The sequence below is a fragment of the Lonchura striata genome, chromosome 6, assembly GCF_046129695.1.
Source record: "Lonchura striata isolate bLonStr1 chromosome 6, bLonStr1.mat, whole genome shotgun sequence".
Taxonomy (NCBI): Eukaryota; Metazoa; Chordata; class Aves; order Passeriformes; family Estrildidae; genus Lonchura; species Lonchura striata.
The window spans coordinates 2,867,158-2,887,916 of record NC_134608.1 but is presented as its reverse complement, the minus strand read 5'-3'; the positions used below and the strand labels follow the sequence as shown (position 1 = coordinate 2,887,916).

The 20,759-nt window shown below is 47.8% G+C and overlaps 1 protein-coding gene across 2 annotated transcripts in view; it reads left to right on the top strand.

Moving 5' to 3' along the window:
* The first annotated feature begins 3,868 nt into the window (after nt 1-3,868).
* DDHD1 (DDHD domain containing 1) overlaps nt 3,869-20,759 on the top strand; it is a 65,008-nt gene continuing 48,117 nt past the window's right edge. Inside the window, exons 1-2 of one of the 2 annotated variants that reach the window (XM_077783884.1) lie at nt 3,869-4,551; nt 17,497-17,670. In XM_077783884.1, coding sequence (XP_077640010.1) covers nt 3,888-4,551; nt 17,497-17,670 — 838 coding nt within the window. In that variant the 5' untranslated portion in view covers nt 3,869-3,887. The remainder of the gene's footprint in view (nt 4,552-17,496; nt 17,671-20,759) is intronic. The other variant, XM_077783885.1, reaches the window with a different exon arrangement.

Genomic DNA, 20,759 nt, shown 5'->3' with positions numbered 1-20,759 from the left:
CACGGCACACGCAGAGGGAGACACTGCACACACAGGGGTGACACGGCACACACAGGGGACACGGCACACACAGGGGTGACACAGCACATACAGGGGACACTGCACACATAGAGGTGACATGGCACACACAGGGGTGACACTGCACACACAGAGGGTGACACTGCACACACAGAGGGGACATGGCACACACAGGGGTGACAGAGCAGCAGCTATCAGCTCCCTGCCCACCCAGGTGTCCCCAGGACAGCAGTATCACTCTGCCCTCCTCCCTTCTGGGCATGTTGCAAAAAGTGGGGGGTGTCTCAGAAACAGGTGACCCCACCCCACTAAGCCAGGGTGTGTTTTTGGGAGTCTCCCCTTCCCACACCAGCCCTCAGCCCATGGGAAAGGCTGCTGGGGGGGCCTGGCACCCTGAGGTGACACATGGCTGCCCCTCGCCAGCTGTGGGTGTGTGTTGGCAGGGGGAGTTGTCCCACGCAGGCGTAAATCCTGGGAACCTTCCCTCCTCTTTTGGTGCTGCCAGGTGTTTTATCACACAGATAAGCATTTCAACACCTCCTCCTGCTGATTACCGGGTGTGGACTGGGGGTGGGAGCAACTTTCTCTCTCTCACAGACACACAGACAAGTGCAGGTGAACCCCACCTTTTTCACTTTTGGGGGGCGTAAGGAGAATTTGGAGGAGTGGGGTTTCTCTCACACCAGGGTGACTGCAGGCTGTTGAGCCTGAGCTCCTGTGCAGGGTGACAGCAGGATGGGGGCTGGGGTGACAGGAACCCCACCAAGCAGCAGGAGGAGTTTCAGGGGTATCAGGAACCCCACCACACAGCAGGATGAGTTTTGGAGATATCAGGAACCCCATAAGGCAGCAGGATGAGTTTTGGGGGTGTCAGGAACCCCATAAGGCAACAGGATGAGTTTTGGAGATATCAGGAACCCCATAAGGCAGCAGGATGAGTTTTGGGGGTGTCAGGAACCCCATAAGGCAGCAGGATGAGTTTTGGAGATATCAGGAACCCCATAAGGCAGCAGGATGTTTTGGGGGTATCAAGAACCCCACAGGGCAGCAGGGTGAGTTTTGGGGGTGTCAGGAACCCCACCACACAGCAGGATGAGTTTTGGGGGTGTCAGGAACCCCACAATGCAGCAGGATAAGTTTCAGGGGTGTCAGGAACCCCACCAGGCAGCAGGGTGAGTTTGGGGGTGTCTCACCCCGCTCCTCAGTCCCCCACGGAGCTGTAGGATGTGTTCCCACACACACAAGGGCACACAAAGTGCTCTCAGAGCATCTGTCACCCTCACGGGGACAGCCTGGGTTGGTCACGTCACCGAGGGTTGTGTTGGGAGCACGGGGAGTGTGGCTGTGTTGTAGGGCACCCTCTGGGGCACAGGGGGTGTGCCAGGCCACAGGTGTCACACAGGGACAGGGACACAGGCTGTGTCACAGGGTGTCACACACACACCTGGGGCTGTCACACACACACAGGGACACAGGCTGTGTCACAGGGTGTCACACACACAGAGACAGGGACACAGGCTGTGTCACAGGGTGTCACACACACACCTGGGGCTGTCACACACCCACAGGGACACAGGCTGTGTCACAGGGTGTCACACACACAGAGACAGGGACACAGGTTGTGTCACAGGGTGTCACACACACACCTGGGGCTGTCGCACACACACAGTGACAGGGACACAGGCTGTGTCACAGGGTGTCACACACACACCTGGGGCTGTCATACACACAGGGACAGGAACACAGGCTGTGTCACAGGGTGTCACACACACACCTGGGGCTGTCACACACACACAGGGACACAGGCTGTGTCTGAGGGTGTCACACACACAGGGACAGGGACACAGGCTGTGTCACAGGGTGTCACACACACACCTGGGGCTGTCACACACCCACAGGGACACAGGCTGTGTCACAGGCTGTCACACACACAGAGACAGGGACACAGGCTGTGTCACAGGGTGTCACACACACACCTGGGGCTGTCACACACACACAGTGACAGGGACACAGGCTGTGTCTGAGGGTGTCACACACACAGGGACAGGGACACAGGCTGTGTCACAGGGTGTCACACACACACCTGGGGCTGTCATACACACAGGGACAGGAACACAGGCTGTCTGAAGGTGTCACACAGTTTTACGCTCTCTAAGCACATCACAGTGTCACACGCTATGTCACACACTCTCAGTATCACTCACATTGTCCCACACTCTCAGCGTCATCTGCTGTCCTTGTCACACACTCTGTGCCACATGCGCTCAGTGTCCCACAATCATTGTCACTCTTGGTGTCCCTGCCATGTGTCTATGTCACACACTCAGTGTCACTCTGTGTCACACACTCTCAGTGTCACAGTGTCCCACACTCTCCGTGTCACCTGCTGTCCGTGTCACACGCTGTGTCCCACGCTCCATCCCGTGCTCTCAGTGTCCCCCGCTCTGTGCCACTCTCGCTGTCACCTGCTGTCAGTGTCACACACAGTGTCCCACACTCTCTGTGTCACCTGCTGTCCATGTCACACTCAGTGTCATATGCTCTCAGCACCACTCACATTGTCCCACACTATCAGTGTCACCCATTGTCCATGTCACACGCTCTGTGTCACACACTCCATCCCACATTCTCAGTGTCCCACACTCTCAGTGTCACCCGCTGTCCGTGTCCCACACTCCATCCCATGCTCTCAGTGTCCCCCGCTCCGTGCCACTCTCGGTGTCACCTGCCGTCCGTGTCACACACTCAGTGTCACACACTCTCAGTGTCCCACACTCAGTGTCACCCGCTGTCCGTGTCACATGCTCCATCCCACACTCCATCCCATGCTCTCAGTGTCCTTGCTCTGTGCCACTCTCGCTGTCCCCGGCTGTCCGTGTCCCTGCTGTCCGTGTCATACACTCAGTGTCCCACGCTCCATCCCACACTCTCAGTGTCTCCCGCTCCGTCCCACACTCCCGCTGTCCCCCGCTGTCCGTGTCCCCGCTGTCCTGTCCCTGCTGTCCCTGTCCCCTGCTGTCCTGTCACCACTGTCCTGTCCCCGCTGTCCCTGTCCCTGCTGTCCCCACTGTCCCCGCTGTCCTGTCCCCACTGTCCGTGTCCCCGTTGTCCTGTCCCCTCTGTCTCCTCTGTCCTGTCCCCGCTGTCCTGTCCCCGCTGTCCCTGTCCCCGCTGTCCGTCCCCGCTGTCCCTGTCCCCGCTGTCCCCGTTGTCCTGTCCCCGCTGTCCCCGCTGTCCCGTCCCCACTGTCCTGTCCCCGCTGTTCCCGCTGTCCCTGTCCCTGATGTCCTCGCTGTCCGTGTCCCCGCTGTCCCCGTCCCCGCTGTCCCCACTGTCCCCTCTGTCCCTGTCCCCGCTGTCCCCGTTGTCCTGTCCCCGCTGTCCCTGTCCCCGCTGTCCTGTCCCCGTTGTCCAGTCCCCGCTGTTCCTGTCCCTGATGTCCTCGCTGTCCCTGTCCCCGCTGTCCCCGTCCCCGCTGTCCCCGTTGTCCTGTCCCCGCTGTCCCTGTCCCCGCTGTCCTGTTCCCGTTGTCCTGTCCCCGCTGTTCCCGCTGTCCCTGTCCCTGATGTCCTCGCTGTCCGTGTCCCCGCTGTCCCTGTCCCCGCTGTCCCTGTCCCCGCTGTCCCCGCTGTCCCTGTCCCCGCTGTCCTGTCCCCTCTGTCCTGTCCCCGCTGTCCTGCCCCGCGCCGTTCCGCGCCCGCCCCGCTCCGCCCCCGCCCGCGTCGCGCCGCGCGTGACGAGCGGCGCCGCCCCGCCCGCTCGGAGCCGGCGGCGGCTGCGGCGGCGCGGCCGGGCCGGGGCGGAGCGGGGCGGGCGCGGGGGCGGGCGGGGCGAGGCCGGGCGGCCCCCCGGGCAGGGTGCGCTGCGGCATGGATTACCCCGAGCCCGGCTCGCCGCAGGGCGCTCGGCACCTGCCCGGCCAAGCCGGCGCCTACGGCAGCGGCGGCGGCTACGAGCGGCCGAGCCGCGGCGAGGAGGAGGAAGCGGCGGAGCCGGAGGAAGAGGAGGAGGAGGCGGCTGCCCGCGCCCGCCCGCCCCGCCGGCCGCAGCCGCTCCGCGCCGCGCTCTCCACCTCCTCCTCCGAGGGCGACCCCGAGCCGGCGGCGCCGCCGCGGCAGCGCAGCCTCAGCGACGAGGCCGCCGGCGGAGACTTGGACTCGGCCGAGTCCGGCGCGTCGCTGCGGTACTCGACGGGCACGGGCGGCGAGGGCAGCAGCGACAGCGGCGGCAGCGGCTTCTCGCTGGCGGCCACCGCGCTGCCCGAGAGGCGGCGGCCGGGCGGCGGCCGGCCCCGCTATGAGGTGGTGCGGGAGCTGGGCGCCGAGGAGGTGCGCTGGTTCTACCGCGAGGACCGCAAGACCTGGAAGCCCTTCATCGGCTACGACTCGCTGCGCATCGAGCTGGCCTTCCGCGCCCTGGGCGGCGGCGGCGGCGGCGCGGGGGAGCCGGCGGCCGTGGAGCCGGTGTGCGTGCGGAGCGGGCTCTACGAGGTGGATGTGGCCAGCGCCGAGAGCTACCCCGTCTATTGGAACCGTGAGTGCCGCCGTGCCGGCGCGGGGAGGGTGGCCGCGGTGCCCCGTGGTCCCCACGAGGGATGCTGGGCATCCCCAGTGCGCGCGGAGCCTGCGCTGGGTGACCCCGCCGCGGGGACACCGCTGGGACACCCGGTGGCTTTGGTGCCCCGGCCGAGCTCGCTGCCGGTGTGCTCATGTATAGGACAAATTATCCAGGGAGAGAGGACCCGCGGTGCCCATCTCCAGCACGCACCTGGGCGAGGAGGGAGTGGGCATTCCCCTTCCAAGGCTCGGGGATGCGGCGCTGGGCATCGCACCCTGCCAGGGACACTTGTAGGGGAAAAGACTTGGGCATCGCTGGGAGAGGGGACTCTGGGCAATCCCCCTTCCCATAGGGAGGATGAGTGGTACTCCCACCTCAGGGTGTACTGAGCACATCAGCCAACTCCAGCAGCACAGGAATTGAGCATCTTTTCCCTTCTCACCTTCCCGTGCACACAAATATGAAGGACACGATCAGGGGCATGCACACCTGGCACCAGAAACTTGGAAAAGAGAGGTCTGGGCATCTGCTTGTTTCTTGGCGTGTGTGGAAGAAAGCGGGAGGGAAGCTGGCAGAGAACCTTCTTATGCTCTGCTTTTCCTAAGCTGAGGGTGAGTGAGGGTGGGTGTTTGCCTTCTGCACTCTCCCAATTCCCTTCCTGCACACCTTTCCTTCAGAAGGAGCAGAGTAGAAACATCAGTTGTTCACTCCCTCCTCCCCACAGACATGTCTTTGATCCTCATCTTCAGTGAGGAATGATGGAAGCAAGGGTTGTCCCTGGCTTCCCCTTTGTGACCCGTGTCCTCTCCACTGGGGAAATGATGATGTTGTGCTTTCTATTTCATTTCTCATCACCTGCCCACTGGGAGGAGGCATGAAGTGGCATTTCTCCTCCTTTCTCTTGGAGGAATTGCAACAGGCATCTCATACATGCATAGCCCTTAATTCCTACCCTTCCAATAGAAGGAAATTTGTTTCACCCCCTCAAGTCCAAAATGAGGTGGGAATACACCCCCTGTGCCACCCTTCCCCTTGGATTTGTGTGTCCTTTGCTGGGGGACAGGAGACCTTGTGGAGCAGAGGTGAAAGAGGGCCAAAGTCCCCATCTCCCTGCACTTTTTCCCTGCTGGGAAGGGCTCAGGGGTCATGCTGGACAAGTGAACCCCCATTTTCTTGATGGTGACAAGCTGTGCTCACCTGCTGTTCCTGAGGACTCACTTTCCAACTGCATTCCCTCAAGGACAAGGGAGATGCTGTGGAGTAGAGTGAGCTGCAGAGGAGCTGAGCATGTCCTGGCATGGGCTTGGCAGAGGGGCAGGCAGGTTTCTCTCATCTTGAGACTCAGGGGAACAGCAGAGCTGTTTCAGAGATGCAAACCAGGGCTTTCTGTTCTTTTCCCTCTTTATTTGTCAGCCTCTTTACAGGAGGGAGGTCCATAAATGACAATACTGTGTGGCACAGTTCACTTGTGTGACAATTTGTCTTTCAAACCATCACCCCAGCAGACAGACACTGAGCCCCGGGAGGGAGCAGAGGTCTCAGCCCACACAAGTTCTGAGCTAGAGGAGCCTGGGCACAGCTTCTGGAGCAGAAACTGGAGCTGCTTCTCCCTGTCACCACGCTGAAGCCCCTTGCTGTTGGCACTGGGTGCAGCTGCCACACGATTCTTGGGAAGAGAAGGTGCAGGACACCCAGGGGAGGAGGAAACTGCTGCCATCCCTGTGACTGTGCCTGGGGAGAGAGGGGAAGGAGCGAGCAGAGCTGTCAGGTGAGGCAGGATTGCTCCTGGTAATGGGAGCAGGAGGCTGCACTCGTCAGCAGCTTAAAGGTTTAATTTCTTGACACCGTGCCTTGTCCATTTTGGAAGCTGATTCAGGCTCATTAAGCTCGAGGAGCAGATGTTTCAGAGGGCAGCACAGGCTGTGCAGAGACGATTTCTGGTGCTGGGAAGGAGAGATTCCCAGAGGTTAGCACCAGAGGCAGGGGAGGAATAAACTCCTGGGCCTGAGCAGACTAATGACAGGGATGATTTCTAGCCCTCAGAAAGCTGATTAAGGGGAGTGCTCAAGTCTTTTCTTATTAGCAGGCCCAGTCCTTTGCAAGGCTGAGATCAACTTTTGGTCTTTCAAGGGGCTTCTGGTGCCTTCTGGTTTAACTTCCTCACTGCACATTTCCTTCCCTCTGTTCCCTACGAGTGCCTTTCTCCCATTCTTCCTGACTGCTGCGTCCAGATCCGAGCAAACAGCAAGGCCAGATCCCAGGATTCAGTCTTATCTGTGCCTTTAAAGGCCTTGGTGGAGCCATAATTCCCATATTATTCCATATATTTGGCAGCATGTCCAGTAATTCTGGATCCGAAGGGTGGCTGCTGCCCTGACATGGACGTGTCAAGCCAGCTGTGAGCGAGGCAGGAGAATCCTCCTCTCTGACCACACAGGTATGATGAGTACAACTGCCTTAAAATGTGCTGAGGTGCCTGCTGAAGAGTACAGAAACTACTGGCTGGTTTTGCTGATTCATGGTTCAGCTCAGAGCAAAGGTCAGAAGCTTTTCTCTTTGTTATTTTGCCCTTTTTCCTGCGTGTGCTGGGCTCCAGGGGAGGCTGCTCTCACACAGCCACCACGCTGAGCAGTTGGTTCCTCAGCTGGCAATTCCTGGGGCATCACAATGCCAGAGGAATGTTGGTTATAGCTTGGCATGTGCAGGAATATTTTATTTTTGTTTTATTTTAAGCTGACTGCAGGATTCATCGGTAACATCAGGAATATCAGCCTGAGTTACAATTTGAGCAGATTAATTACTGAGAATTTCATCTTTACCTTGTGACCTCTGGGATTTATTTAATTAGTCCTGTAGAACCAGCAAAGATGGTTCAAGAGGATGAAAATTATTAATGTGGGCTTTCAGATAAGTCAGTAATTTGGAGCAGGGCTGTTTCTTGCTTTCTGTGGAGATGACAAGTGTGATATTTTATACAAGGGTCTTCTGTTTAAATCTGTCAGGTACTTGCTTTTTCCAGGCTTTTTTTTTTTTCATGGGTACTTTGTAAAGATGCCTGTATTAATTTAAATTAAATTTAAATTATTCAACTTCCAGACAAAGGTTTGGTAAGGCTGGGTTGTTTTTTTTTTGGTTGGTTGGTTTTGTAATGTATATTATTTTTCTGCCTAGCAGCTGCTGAAGTCTGTTAAGTAAAAAGCCTGGTTTTTTATTTAAAAACAAATTTGTTCACTAGAACAAATCCCTGAGTGAAGATGTATCGATATAACAGATATTTTACTGTCTTTAAGCTGAAAATACCTGTGAATACGGAGTGGACCACTTGGGCTTAAGATCTTTCTCCTCAGGCTGAAATTGGGCTGCTTTAAAAAAACATGTTAGCTGCCTTCTTGATCAAGATGAAAATTAAGGGAATGAAATCAAGAGTTTATCATTGTTTGTGACTTTCATTTGGTTTAGTCTGCTTTTAGCAGTGTTTTTAGTCATTTTACAGCACATTTAGAACATTGGTTTTGGTGTGCTGGGCAGCCTTTGAAGTTGGTTGATAATTTCCTTTATATAAAGGACCTTTGGATTGAAGGCTGAAGTCCTGAATACTATTTTATGGCTTTTTTTTAATCTCCAGGTGTGTAATTCTTTTCCAAATAAAACACTGACAGTTTACTTTGTAAACATGAAATGTTGCTTTCACTACTCAAAGTCTTTCTGGGTTCTTTCCTTGTGCTGTTTTCACTGTATCTTCCTTTCAAAAACATCTTGTAGCTCAGTTTTTGGCCAATTCCTTCCTGACCAAAAAGCCTGGAATGGGTTTGAAGGTTCTTTCCAGACCACTCTGGGACTCTGTGACCTAACACACCTAGGTGAAATAACTTTCAGATTTGCACTGTTCCGTGTATTAAATCACATTTGTTTCTGTGTGTGGTCAGGGCTTTTTTTGGTGGCCTCTCAGTAGTGAGAGCTTGGGAATTTTGGGATGCTTTCAGTAGGCCAGGGTTGAGGTGGCAGCACTTGGGATATGTCTCTGAGGGTAAGTTTCTTCCCTGAGCTCAGCTTTTATGTTTTATTTAAGCATATTTAATCAAAATTAATCTGTTGTCTTTCCCCTTTAAATGGGACCAAAATAATTCTCCAGCAGATGGTTCAGCTACAGCAGAGTAGCTGAGGATGGGCATGGCTTGGAGAGTTGTGCTTGGCCTTTGATGTGGTCCAGCACTTTTCCTGCTGGATTTGTCCACAAGGATGAAGGCAGAGATGTAGGGAATATTTGGATTACGAGTTGTGGGTCAGGGGGGTGTTTTCTGCTGCAGCTGTGGCAGCAGGAAATGTTTGTGGGATAAGAAGGATGAGGAGTTCTGCTCTGACTTCATTCAGGCTTGAACACAGTGTTGAGATCAAAGAAATAGGGTGGGATTTAATTTGGAGGTGACAGAGTTGAATTAAGGATGGGCGACAGGTGAATTTTTGTGTGCGTGATGCTCTTTTAGGAAAAACAACACTGAAAGCACCAACACCACCTTATCCAGAGCTCTTGGAGGAGCATAGGGGTGTGTAAGAGCTGTGCCACTTAGTGAGCAGAAGGCCTAGATGGAAAAAAAAAAAAAAGAAAATCTGCAAAAGAGCAAGAAATGAAAATAAGAAGCAGGAGCAGTTGTCTCAGAGGATCTGTAAGGTTGCAAACAGTGAGGGTGAGGGAATGGTGTGGGTGTTGGCCAGAGAAAAAAAAAAGGTCACTGGTGTGATGTGATCTGTGTGAGTGGCTGGAGAGGAGGAACTGCACGGATAATAAATGTTTTAAATAGCAGGATTAGGGAGCATGAGGTTCAAGTGGGATCCCAGGCAGGGAAATTCACAGTAAAAGAAACTAAAAGTGTTGCCAAGAGAAGCTGGGGCTGCCCCTGGATCCCTGGAAGTGCCCAAGGCCAGGCTGGATGGGCTTGGAGCAGCCTGGGATGGTGGAAGGTGTCCCTGCCATGGCAGGAGGGGTTCTTCAAGGTCCCTCCCAAACAAAACCATTCTGGGTTTCTGTGGAAATCATACTGGTTTTAGGGGAAAACCCTACAGGGTTAGAAAAAAAAAAAAAAAAAAGAAAATTTAAACATGGGGATGAAGGGGTAGGGAAGTCTGGAGCTTGCCTGGAGAAGATGGAAGAAGGAAGTGAATTGGAGAGGAGAGCACAGAAAAAGAATCCCTGTGGTGGGGAAGGGAGGAGTTGAAGCCATCCATGGGCACAATAACCTTTGCTGCCACCTTGTTCATTAGTGGCAGGTCTGAGGTGTGCACTGAGACAATCTTGTTCTTTATTTTGGAAGATACTGCAGGAACCTGTTGGTCTGTGCTGGTGGAGCTGGGGAGCACAGCAGGGTTTCCAGGAGAGCACACTCAGAGTGGGATTTTGGGGCTTTTGGGGGATGGGCTGGGCACACACTCACTTTTGGGAGGTGCTCACATGTTGGTCATGTGGCACAGGAGTTGTTCTTTCGTGGTTTTTAAAAAATGCAGGTCTCCCTGAGGGGGAAAAGAGCTGCTAAAGGACAAACTGAGTGGTTCCAGCAGCAAATGCCAGTGGTGGAAGTGCTTCAGAGCACTAGGATTGAAGTTTAGTGAAATGCTTTAATGGATAAGACTTCAATAAAAATACAATTCTAAGTTTAAAAGTGCGGCCCATTTCATGTTTTGACAGTCCAAGGGTTTTTTTTTTTTGATGAGTTTTTCCTGCTTGACATGGCCTGTAAAGTGAGCTTTTAGGATTTTGGCATGGGCCATCAGGATGAGGACTGTGGAATGAGCAATTGTGGATATGGAAATTAAACTGTTACCTTAAATCAGGCAAATTCTTCCTGATTTAAGGATTAAAACACATGTTCTGGAGCCAGGCTGGGAGAGCTGGGGATGCTCACCTGGAGAGGAGAAGGCTCCAGGGAGAGCTCAGAGCCCCTTGGAGAGCTGGAGAGGGACTGGGAACAAGGATGGAGGGACAGGACACAGGGAATGGCTCCCACTGCCAGAGGGCAGGGATGGATGGGAGATTGGGAATTGGGAATTCTTGGCTGGGCTGGAATTCCCAGAGAAGCTGTGGCTGCCCCTGGATCCCTGGAAATGTCCCAGGCCAGGCTGGACAGGGCTTGGAGCCACCTGGGATGGTGGAAGGTGTCCCTGCCATGGCAGGGGTGGAACAAAATGATCTTGAATTTCCCTCCCAACCCAAACCATTTTGTGATTCTGTGTTTTAGGATGATTTACAGCATTGGTGACTTGGAGCACATTCATCACTTTTTGTGGGGATCCCTTCTGTGTTTGACTGGAACCAGCCCCACGAGCAGCCTTTCATTCCTGATTGCTCCATTCATAGTGTCAATGGATTAAAAACAGTTCAGGGAAAAACACTTTCAGGCTGTTGCTGGAATACTTCAGGCAGTCTTGGTAAATCAGAGGCAATTCTGATGTTTGCAGCAGAGGAAAAAAACATCTATTTCTGCCTCTGGGATTCAGCAGTGGAGCAAACACTGAGGCTCACAGGTTGAGCTGCTCTGGAAGGAAAATCCCACCTGTGCCAGTGGGATTGAAAACTCAAATATAACTTGCACCTGGAATTTATAAATTGCTTTAATGAAGCAACTGGGAGTTACTGGATGAACCAGCAAAATGATGATTTTTACTGCTCTGTGAGTGAAATCTCTCTGCAGCTCAGTCACAGGCTCTGTGTCCCTCTGAAGCTTTCTGAGGCTTCACCCTTGAGCTCCTCTGCAGGAATTTCCCTTTTGGAGGAGCAGGACAGGTCACACCTTAAACAAAGGGAGGTCACCAGGCTGGGATCAAACAAGTGGTTGCATTTATGTAAGAGTCAGTCACCTGCTGTGTTCCGAAATAAACTGAAGGAGAGCTAGAAAGGTGTGCAAAGTTAAGCTTTTTCTTTTTTTTTTTTTTAAGAAAAAAGTGTGTGTTATGTTAGGTAGCAAACATGAAATAATGCAATTTTAGTTTGGGGCTGTTTTAGTACAACATCACCATCCTCACAGACAAGAATTTCTTCCACATATCTAAACTAAAATTCCAGTTCTTTCCAGATATGAACTCATATCTCCTTGTCCTATCCCTAAAGTTCCTGAGAGAAATATACCCAGAACATCATTTTACTCTTGATAAAATAGGAATGGATAACAATTTTTTAAAAATTCTCTAACAGCACCCTTGATGTTATTCTGGAATGTATTTTTATACATTTATTTATTTGTATTTATATAGATAGGCACTGCCATAGGTTGTCCAGAGAGGTGTGGTTGCCCCATCCCTGGAAGTGTTTCAGGCCAGGTCCTTGGTAAATGTTTGAGCACTTCATTATTTAACTAACTTTCAGGTTTAGATGTCACATTTGCAGCCTCAAAATTGCCTTCAGCTTGTGCAGATGTTATTCTCACATGCTGCAAATTGTTTGCCACTGTAGCAAGAAGGAATCAAATTTAAGGAAATGTTACAACACCAAAAAGCATGAATCTGAAATTACTGCACTGAAAAACATCTCGACCTGGTAGTGTTTTATAAGCTTGTGTTTCTTGCTTAACTTCTTGGCTTTGGACTTGGAGAGCTGAGAATGGTCAATTTGAGCGAAGCACCAGCTTTAATTTCAATTTCTGAGCCTCTGAATATTCTATGAACCTTTTAGATCTCATTTGTGGGTAAATCATCATCAGTGTCTTGGGACTGGTGGCTGCAGAGTGCCAGGACTTGGCCAGCAGTGAGTTCTTATCTCTGTGTTATCTCAGTTTTGTCACAGTTTCCTGCTCCTGAATCAAGGCAGGTGAAAAAAGCTCCTCTGAGCTGTGCAAAAATTGCAATTTAAGACTGTGCCCTGTCCTGCGGTGTGGTGGCAGGAAATGAATGATGGAATTGGTGTTTTAGAAAGGAAATTAAGGCAAATTCTGTGCAGTTAAGACTTTGTTGTGATGGGTTAACCAGTTTTTTATTCCAATTTCTATTAGATGTGATCACAGAGTTGTAAAGATCTGCATGAAGGAGGAGTAGCTGGGTTATACACATGCACTACACACACATGCAGTAGTTTATATATTGCCTACAGTTTTTATTTTAACATAATTCTCGTTACTCGGAGGATTTTGGGGATTATCATAATGCAAATCACTCATGTTCTTATCACACCATTAATTACACCACTTGTATTCTTTTATTCTTCGGATTTTCAGGGAGAAAAAAAAGACCCATTTGTGCAAAAATAAATAAATCCTTTGTTGCAGAGAAAATCTCTTAAACTGATTTTCTCTAAAAGTGGTAAAATACGTGTGACTAATTAAAATTAAGTGGTTTTCATCTACTTTTAATCTCCACCATTCAGATTTATTTAGAAATTCTTTTATAAATAAACCATGGAAGAGTATAACCAGTCAAATATGTTGATATCTTTCAGTCTGAAGCACTGCCAGCTGCAGATTATGTGGTGCAAGACTTAAAGCAGTAAAGAAATCAAGGCAAATCCTTTCCTAGGGATTGAGATTGTAGGGGTAAGGATAAATAACACTTCATGTTACAGGTTTGGAATTCTGTATTCACAAAAAAATAAATTAAATTACAACATGATGTCATTCCAGTGCCTTTAACTCTTCCATAAAACAAAAGTAACTGAAAGAATGTAGTTAAAGCTTTCTGAAATATCTGAGTATGCAAGACATGAATGAATTTGTTGAAGATGGATAAGTGAGTGCTAAAAAAAATTGCTGAAATTAGGTACTGAAATGGCAGTTCTGGTTCATCACTTTTTAATGCTCTTTACTGTCATAAGTTTGCATTAAGTCTTCTGGACTAAACCTGGGAGTTTTCCAGTGGCAGCTCCCGTGCAGGATTAAACAGAGGAACTGTGGTTGGGAACCTCTTTCCCACAGTCACAGATTTTACTGAAAAATCTCTTGTGTGAAATTATTTCCCCAACCCATCCAGAGTATTCCATGGAATTACCACTCATGCACTTCCCTGTCTTCCTTGACTGAAATCTCACTTGCTTTTGGAGCTGGTGGCCTGTAGAAATTTGGTTGTTGTTGGTTTTCTCAGCTTTTACAGGGATGGGGTAACTGAGAGGTGTTTTAAAATATTTTATTCCATTGTCAGTCTTGATGAATAGCGAGACACAAGAGATGTGCAGCTTAATGCTGCTTTATCAAAAGGTAATTTATTTCTTGGTTACAATACTTTATAAGTGTTCTGCAGCCTATTAGCTTTTGCTACACAGTGTTGTTACTACTTCTAACACCAATCACCTGTATTTCTATCCCACGTGGTCCTACTACAATGCATCTTTCACAGCTCTAATTCTCTCAAATATCTGCTCTTCTTGCAAGGCTCTAGTTTGAAACGTGTTTCTAGTTCGATCTCTCAACAAGTTGTCAAAGAATTGGAGGTTGTCAGAGAGCCGTGGGATGGTTTGGGTTGGAAAGGACCTTAAATCCCATCCAGTTCCACCCCTGCCATGGCAGGGACACCTTCCACCATTCCAAATGGCTCCAAGCCCTGTCCACCCTTGTCTTGGGCATTTCCAGAGACCCAGGGGCAGCCACAGCTGCTCTGGGCACCTGTGCCAGGGGCTCACCATCCTAATTTCTCCCTAATATTCCCTCCTAATCTCTTCTCTTTTAGGTTAAAGCCATTCCCTGGGTCCTGTCCCTCCATCCCTTGTCCCCAGTCCCTCTCCAGCTCTCCTGGAGCCCCTCGAGGCACTGGAGGAGCTTCAAGGTCTCCCAGCTTGTGATGGGAAATAAAAGCAGTTTGTGGTTCAGGCTGGTTTGGCTGCTCTGAGGGTGTACAACTGTTTAAAGGAGAGAATAGAAAAAAGAAAAAAAAAAAAGGCAATTTCTTGGTCCTCCCCAAAAATTCCACAGAGCTGGAAAACAGAACTTCCTCACTCTGTTTTTCAAACCTCCATAATTGTCTCTGGATCGGAAAATAATTTATATTTGCATATGAACACCCTTTCCAAAGCCAGATTTATTAATTTATTCCCAAACTCAACTCTTCTGTAGTGATTTTATGTGAAAATTTTCCTCATTTCAAACAGTTTTTCCTGGCTGAGCCTTTCTGGGAAGGGCTCAAGTTATGTTTGAGAGCTGCTATTGAGTGCTATGGGCTGCTTTTGCAAAGAACCACTCTGGGAAAGTTTCAGGCAAAAAGAGCCTGCAAATATTTATTTTAATACTTGACAATTAGAATTTTAGATATCTGTAGGTGGAAATTCTCATGTGAAAAACTTGAAGCCCTTTAAAACGGGAAAAGGGGTGTCTTATGTTCACTTAATTTGGAGTGCAAAATAGTATTCATATGATTATTTTTTTTTAAAAAACCATATCTCTGCCTGTGGATTCAGTGAATGGAGCCTCATCAGACTGCTTAGTCAAGAATTCAGGAATTGCTCACAGATTTTCCCAGTGAGGATTAACATCTGACCCAGCCCTGTCAGTGCTGCAGCCACAATGGGTGCTTTTATTTCCCCTCACATTTCATTTCTTCCTACAGACAGAGCTTTGTTTGGGAGGACAGCCTGGCTGGATCTGTGTGTACTGATAAATGTGGATTTCTGACAGGTGTAAAATGTCTGGGAATACAGCAAAGGTTTAGGAAAGAGGCTGGTGTGGTTAACTTCCAGTTAATGAAAGCTGAATATTCATCTTTCAGCCTCCATTGGTGGGCTGGAGACTCCAAAGTTAATCTAAATTTTCATTAAATATTGAATTTTCATGAAATATTGAATTTTCTGTGCGACTCACAGGCGCTGCTGACTTGTGCATTTTACAGCCACTCAGAACTTTGGTTTTTTCTGATATTTTCAACAATTAATTTCCACAGCACAACCACTCCCTTAGACCACCCCAACCTCTTTTTTCACACTGATGGACCATGAACCCCCCCCCAGCAGCAGGAATTCAGCAGACCAGGATTGGCTCCTACCTGGAACAGCTTTTTAGGAGTTGAGTTTTCCTTTCCTTGCCAGGTGTGCCAAAGTGCCATCCCCCAGCTGTGCCCTCCTCCTGCCACAGGGGTGCCCCTGCAAAGGCTGTGGAAATGATGCTTTCCTGTAAATCTGGTACAGCAAACTTTCCAAATTCATTTTGGCACCTTTGGAGTGTTCCTTGGCCCGCAGGGAGATTATTTCAAGGTGGTTTTCCTTTTGTTTTCCTGCCTTTGTGCATTCAGTGGTCTGAGGGGTGAAAAATTTCAGAGGAGTTTGGAGGTTCTGGGTAAATTATGGAGTTTTTTGCAGTTCTCAGCTGCCAGCAGCTGGTGTGGAAATGGTTTTTGGGCACAGGCAGCCCTCGTGGTGTGGCTGGAGTAGTGGAGGGCAGTGCAGAACCAGTTTTTGGGAGCTGAGCTTGTGCTCACAGAACGTTGGGACCAGACCAAAAATCAGTGCCCAGGGCTGGGTCAGCTCACCCAGCTCTGCTGGCACATCAGAGAGATCCCTCCTGTGCTCAGGGACTCTGCAATCTGTTAATTCTATTGTTTCATGTTTCATCTCCACCTGAATTTCATTTACTGCACATTTACTGCATCGATTGTTTCTTTTTCAATTTGTCCTTACCATGTTTTTTCCTACCCTGTTCCAGGTCAGAGCAGATCTTGGAGCAGTGAAGCCTATATTTTTTTTTTTCCCTCATCTCTTTTTTTTTTTTCAGCCTTTTTTTGTGGTTGAGTTCTTATTTGCTTTGTGGAGCTAAGTCTTTGTGGTCAGTATAACACACACAGGATATTTGGTTTTGGCTGAGTCAGTCTATACATACATAGATTTATAAATAAATATATAAATATATAAATATAAATACTGGGGATATTTTGTTTTAGCTGAGTCAGTCTATACATACACACATATAAAAATAAATATATAAATATATAAATATATAAATATACAAATATATTTATATATAAATATATAAATATATATAATATAAATATATCAATATATAAATATAAACACAACAGGATATTTGGTTTTGGCTGAGTCAGTCTATACATACATGCATATGTGAATAAATATATATGTGTGTGTATGTATAAATGTATATATATGTGTATAAATGTATATATATGTATGTATAAATATATGTGTTTGTATATATGTGTGTATATATTTCTTAAAATACATTTTTTAAATATATAGATATATATATATGCACTGGAGGTCACTGGTCCCACCTCTCCATGCTCTCAGCAGACCCAAATCTGTGCCAATCCCATAAAAACCTGGATTTGGGACCTTTGAGGCTTGTGGGGCACAGGCACACACTGAATTTCTCCTTGATTTTCCAGATGTAGGAGCAGAAATTCAAAGCTGAGTTACAATGAATGTCACTGTCCTGGGTAAAAGAGAGGAATTTGTGCTCCCTGTAGTTAGTGTGGGCAACAATTAAGCACAGTTTGATATAAATAAGCACCAAGTTATATTTTTTTAAGAGATTTCTCTTTTGTCACATGCACAGCAAATGCTGAGCCTCCACTTTCCTCATTTGGAGAACTGAAACTGAAATGAGAACAGCAATAACCAAAACCAGCCTTCAGTAAACCATTGATTTTAATTAAAAAAATAAAACAACTTCCATGTTTAAATACCACCATTTATGCTAATTGATGTGTAATTTGTGTTGTTGGAAATGCCTGGAAGTGTCCAAGGCCAGGCTGGACAGGGCTTGGAGTAAACTGGGACAGTGGGAGGTGTCCCTGCCATGGCAGGGGTGGCACTGGATGCATTTTAAGGTCTCCTCCAACCCAACCCATTCTGGAATTCTGTTTTTCTGTCCATCCCTCACATCCTCACACACAGCTGGGAAATCTCATTAGCTCAGGTTTGCAGGTTCCACTACGTTTCCTGCTCTCAGTTGGTGATTTGTTGCGTTTAAAAACCCTCTTCTTTTTGTATCTTTATTTTTTTAGAGACGGAAAAGATCCCTGTAATGCGTGGACAGTGGTTTATTGATGGGACTTGGCAACCTCTGGAAGAGGAGGAAAGTAATTTAATAGAGCAGGAGCATCTCAACTGCTTCAAAGGCCAGCAGCTGCAGGAGAGCTTTGATATGGAAATATCCAAACCTGTTGATGGGAAGGAGGGTAAGATTGTTTAGATCACTATGATATATTTCTTTTTTTGACACTTGGGGTCTGCTTTTCCTAAGTAAGAATGTGATCTGCTTTGTTTTTTCATCCTGTAAATTGGGGGACATCAGTTTGTTCTCCTATTTTCCAGTGCAGGGTTTCCTGCTGCAGCACCTTTGGGGGATGCTGTAAAAATGACAGAAACTTCTTGTTCCCATTGTGTTTAGTATCTTTTAAATGTGCTTGAAATCTCTTTTCAAACTAAAATCTCTTGATGGGACAAGAGGAGTCAGTGTCCAAAGGCAAGCTGGCTGATAGCTCTCTGGCCAGCAACCCAAATTCTGCCCTAAAGGGAGTAGGATGATTTTTACAAATCACATTCCATTTTCTGGTTTTATTCAGGCTGGATTTACTAGTTTTCAGCTGCAGTAAATCTTGGGCACTCATTCTGTTGGGGAAGCCCTTACATTTTAATGAGCAGGCTGAGGATGCTCAGGTGGTGTTGCTGAGATTCTTGGTCTGCTGCATGGAACATTTTTTAAATTACTGAAATTACTGATCTATTATTTAATGCACACAGTTTAATTGGTTGCTCAGAGCAGGTATTGCACAGCAAAAATTCAGTATTTTTGCCCTTCACACTTCTGGCTCTCTCTTGCTTGTGAATAATCTACAAACCACAAGGGCCCTTAAGATATTTCAGTAAGGATTTAGTTGTGTTGTTCCTTACAAAGAAATTTATTACTTTATTTTTGAAGTGGAGCTTATTTTTTTTTGGGCAAAGCAGTTACACAGTGTAGGAATGGCTGTGTTTTGGCCGTGAGTTGTGTGTGAGCTGCTCAGCCACACCAGTGAAAAAACCTTGTTCATAAATTGGAAGCACAGCAATACTCAGGGTAATTCTGCAATCACTGTAAGGAAAACCAAAGTGTCATTTGTTTATTTAGGGCGTTTTTTCAGAGTTTCTAATGCCCCTTTAAAACTTGTGAGGACTTTATGAATATTTTTTTTCCCTTATTTGTGCTACTTTAAAATATTTTTTCTCCTGCAGAACAATCTTCTGCTTCAGCAGCTCTGTCCAAAAGCTGCATGGAGTGGTGTGAGCCCTGAGCCACAGCACTGTGCCTGTGCAAACATCCTTGTGGAAGGCACTTTCCACCTCTATTTCTGATTTATTGTCCCAGAGACACAGAGCTCAGGGTTGTTAGTGGCAGGGATTTACGGGTTTTTTACATGAAAAGCAAATCTTTGTGGTTCCTGAGTGCTCCCAGCCTTTGGTAGTTTAATTTTTTGAAGGAAGGCTGCAGTGGTACTTGGATTCTCCTGATAGAGTAAATAAGAGAGATCAGGGTTGGGATTTTTTCAGAGAAAGTTTGAACTGTGGAACAGAAATTTTCAGGTTTGATGTTGGATCACTGGGGGGAGTGATGACAAAGATACGACCACTGATATTTATGAAAATATAAAAGATCAGAAAAAGAAACTCCAAATTCAGGGACCAGTGCCTTTTCTAAAACCTAAGTCAGAAAAGAAAAAAGGCAAAAACAAAAACACAACAAAACAAACAAAAACCAAGACAAAAAAAATCAACCCCCCCCCCCCCCACACCCACACACACAAAAAAAAAAAAAAAAACCAAGTTATGTATGGCATCACTTCAATGTTATATATGTCAAGTCACCAGTAGGTTTCAGCAGGGTCTTTTGGTAATAATAGGAGAGTTGCAGGAGAGTTGCAGGACAATTACAACTGACAGTGTGTGAAAAGTGGTTTTGCCATTCTGATTTGTCTCTCAATCCTCTTGGATCCTCTGGCATCCACAAATGCCATCTGCAGTGGCACTGGGAGGAGCTCTGCAACTTGCATTATTGCTGGTGAAGTAAACAAAATTGGCTGAATTCAGTTTATAAATTTCTTAAATGCTCCATTTTGTTGTAATTGCATCCTGTGTGAAGGAGTTTTTGGTGCCATCAAGGTTTACAGGTACCTGTTACTTATGATCAGTGAAAGTTGAGCTAAATCTGTAAATACCCAGTGGGAAGCAGAGTGATTCTTCCCAGTGCCATGATAAAACATTGAGAGAGATGAAAAACTGGCCATGTCCTCTGATTCCTCAGCAAAATTAATACAAGGTGCTGTAACAGCCCCCTTGTACCAAGAATTACTCCAGTGATTAAATTTATTAATTCTATTATTTTTGTTAAATTTATTAATTCTGGTTAATTGATTAATCCTGGATTGCAGCATGTTAACAAGGAAATAACCAGGCTTCATGCAGGGCTTTTGTTGGTGATAGGAGGGATAAATGGCCCATTATTAAACTCTTAATCCAAGCAAACCTTCCTCTGAAAGTGCAGAATTATTCAGGAGGAGGGTCTCCAACCTGCAGCCTAAAAATAACATAATGCCCATGCTGGCATTTGGTTGTGTTATTCTTTACAAAGAAAAGTTTGTAGTGTTTTTTTTTGGGGAGCACAAGGAGCTTTAAAAGCAGAAGGGAACAGAAAGCACAGATGGCAGGGAATGATTCCCCAAGCTCTGTTTTCCATGGGGCAGCCTGGAGATCACTCCTTTGCCGAGCAAACTGTAGTTTGCATTTTGATTTTCATCCTCACAAAGCGTTGAATTTGTGCCTTGCAAAATGAGCTTGGTTTATGATGCCTGATGCCAGTGACTCCTCTTGGTGCCTGATCCCCTTCAGTGCATCAGAAAAATTGTTATTTTAACGGCAGGATGCAGAAATTGGGCTGTTTTTGAGGAAAAGGAGCTTGGCCAGCAGGAGGGAGGGGGTTGTCTCCCTCTGCTCTGCCAAAAATCCTCTGGAATTCTGTGTCCAGCTCTGGAGCCAGGCTGGGAGAGCTGGGGATGCTCCCCTGGACAGGAGAAGCTCCAGGGAGAGCTCAGAGCTTCTTCCAGGGTCTGGAGAGGGACACCTTTGTAGCAGTGAATAAACTAAAAATTTACAGAATGGCAGGAGATTTAGAAACTGCTTTTTCTTCATAGTTAGGCAGACAATGAGTTCAGCACCTATCTGAAGTAGCCCACCAAAGGAGCAGCATTTTCCAGAGATTTCTGGCATATCCAGGCTGCTGTGAGATAAAATA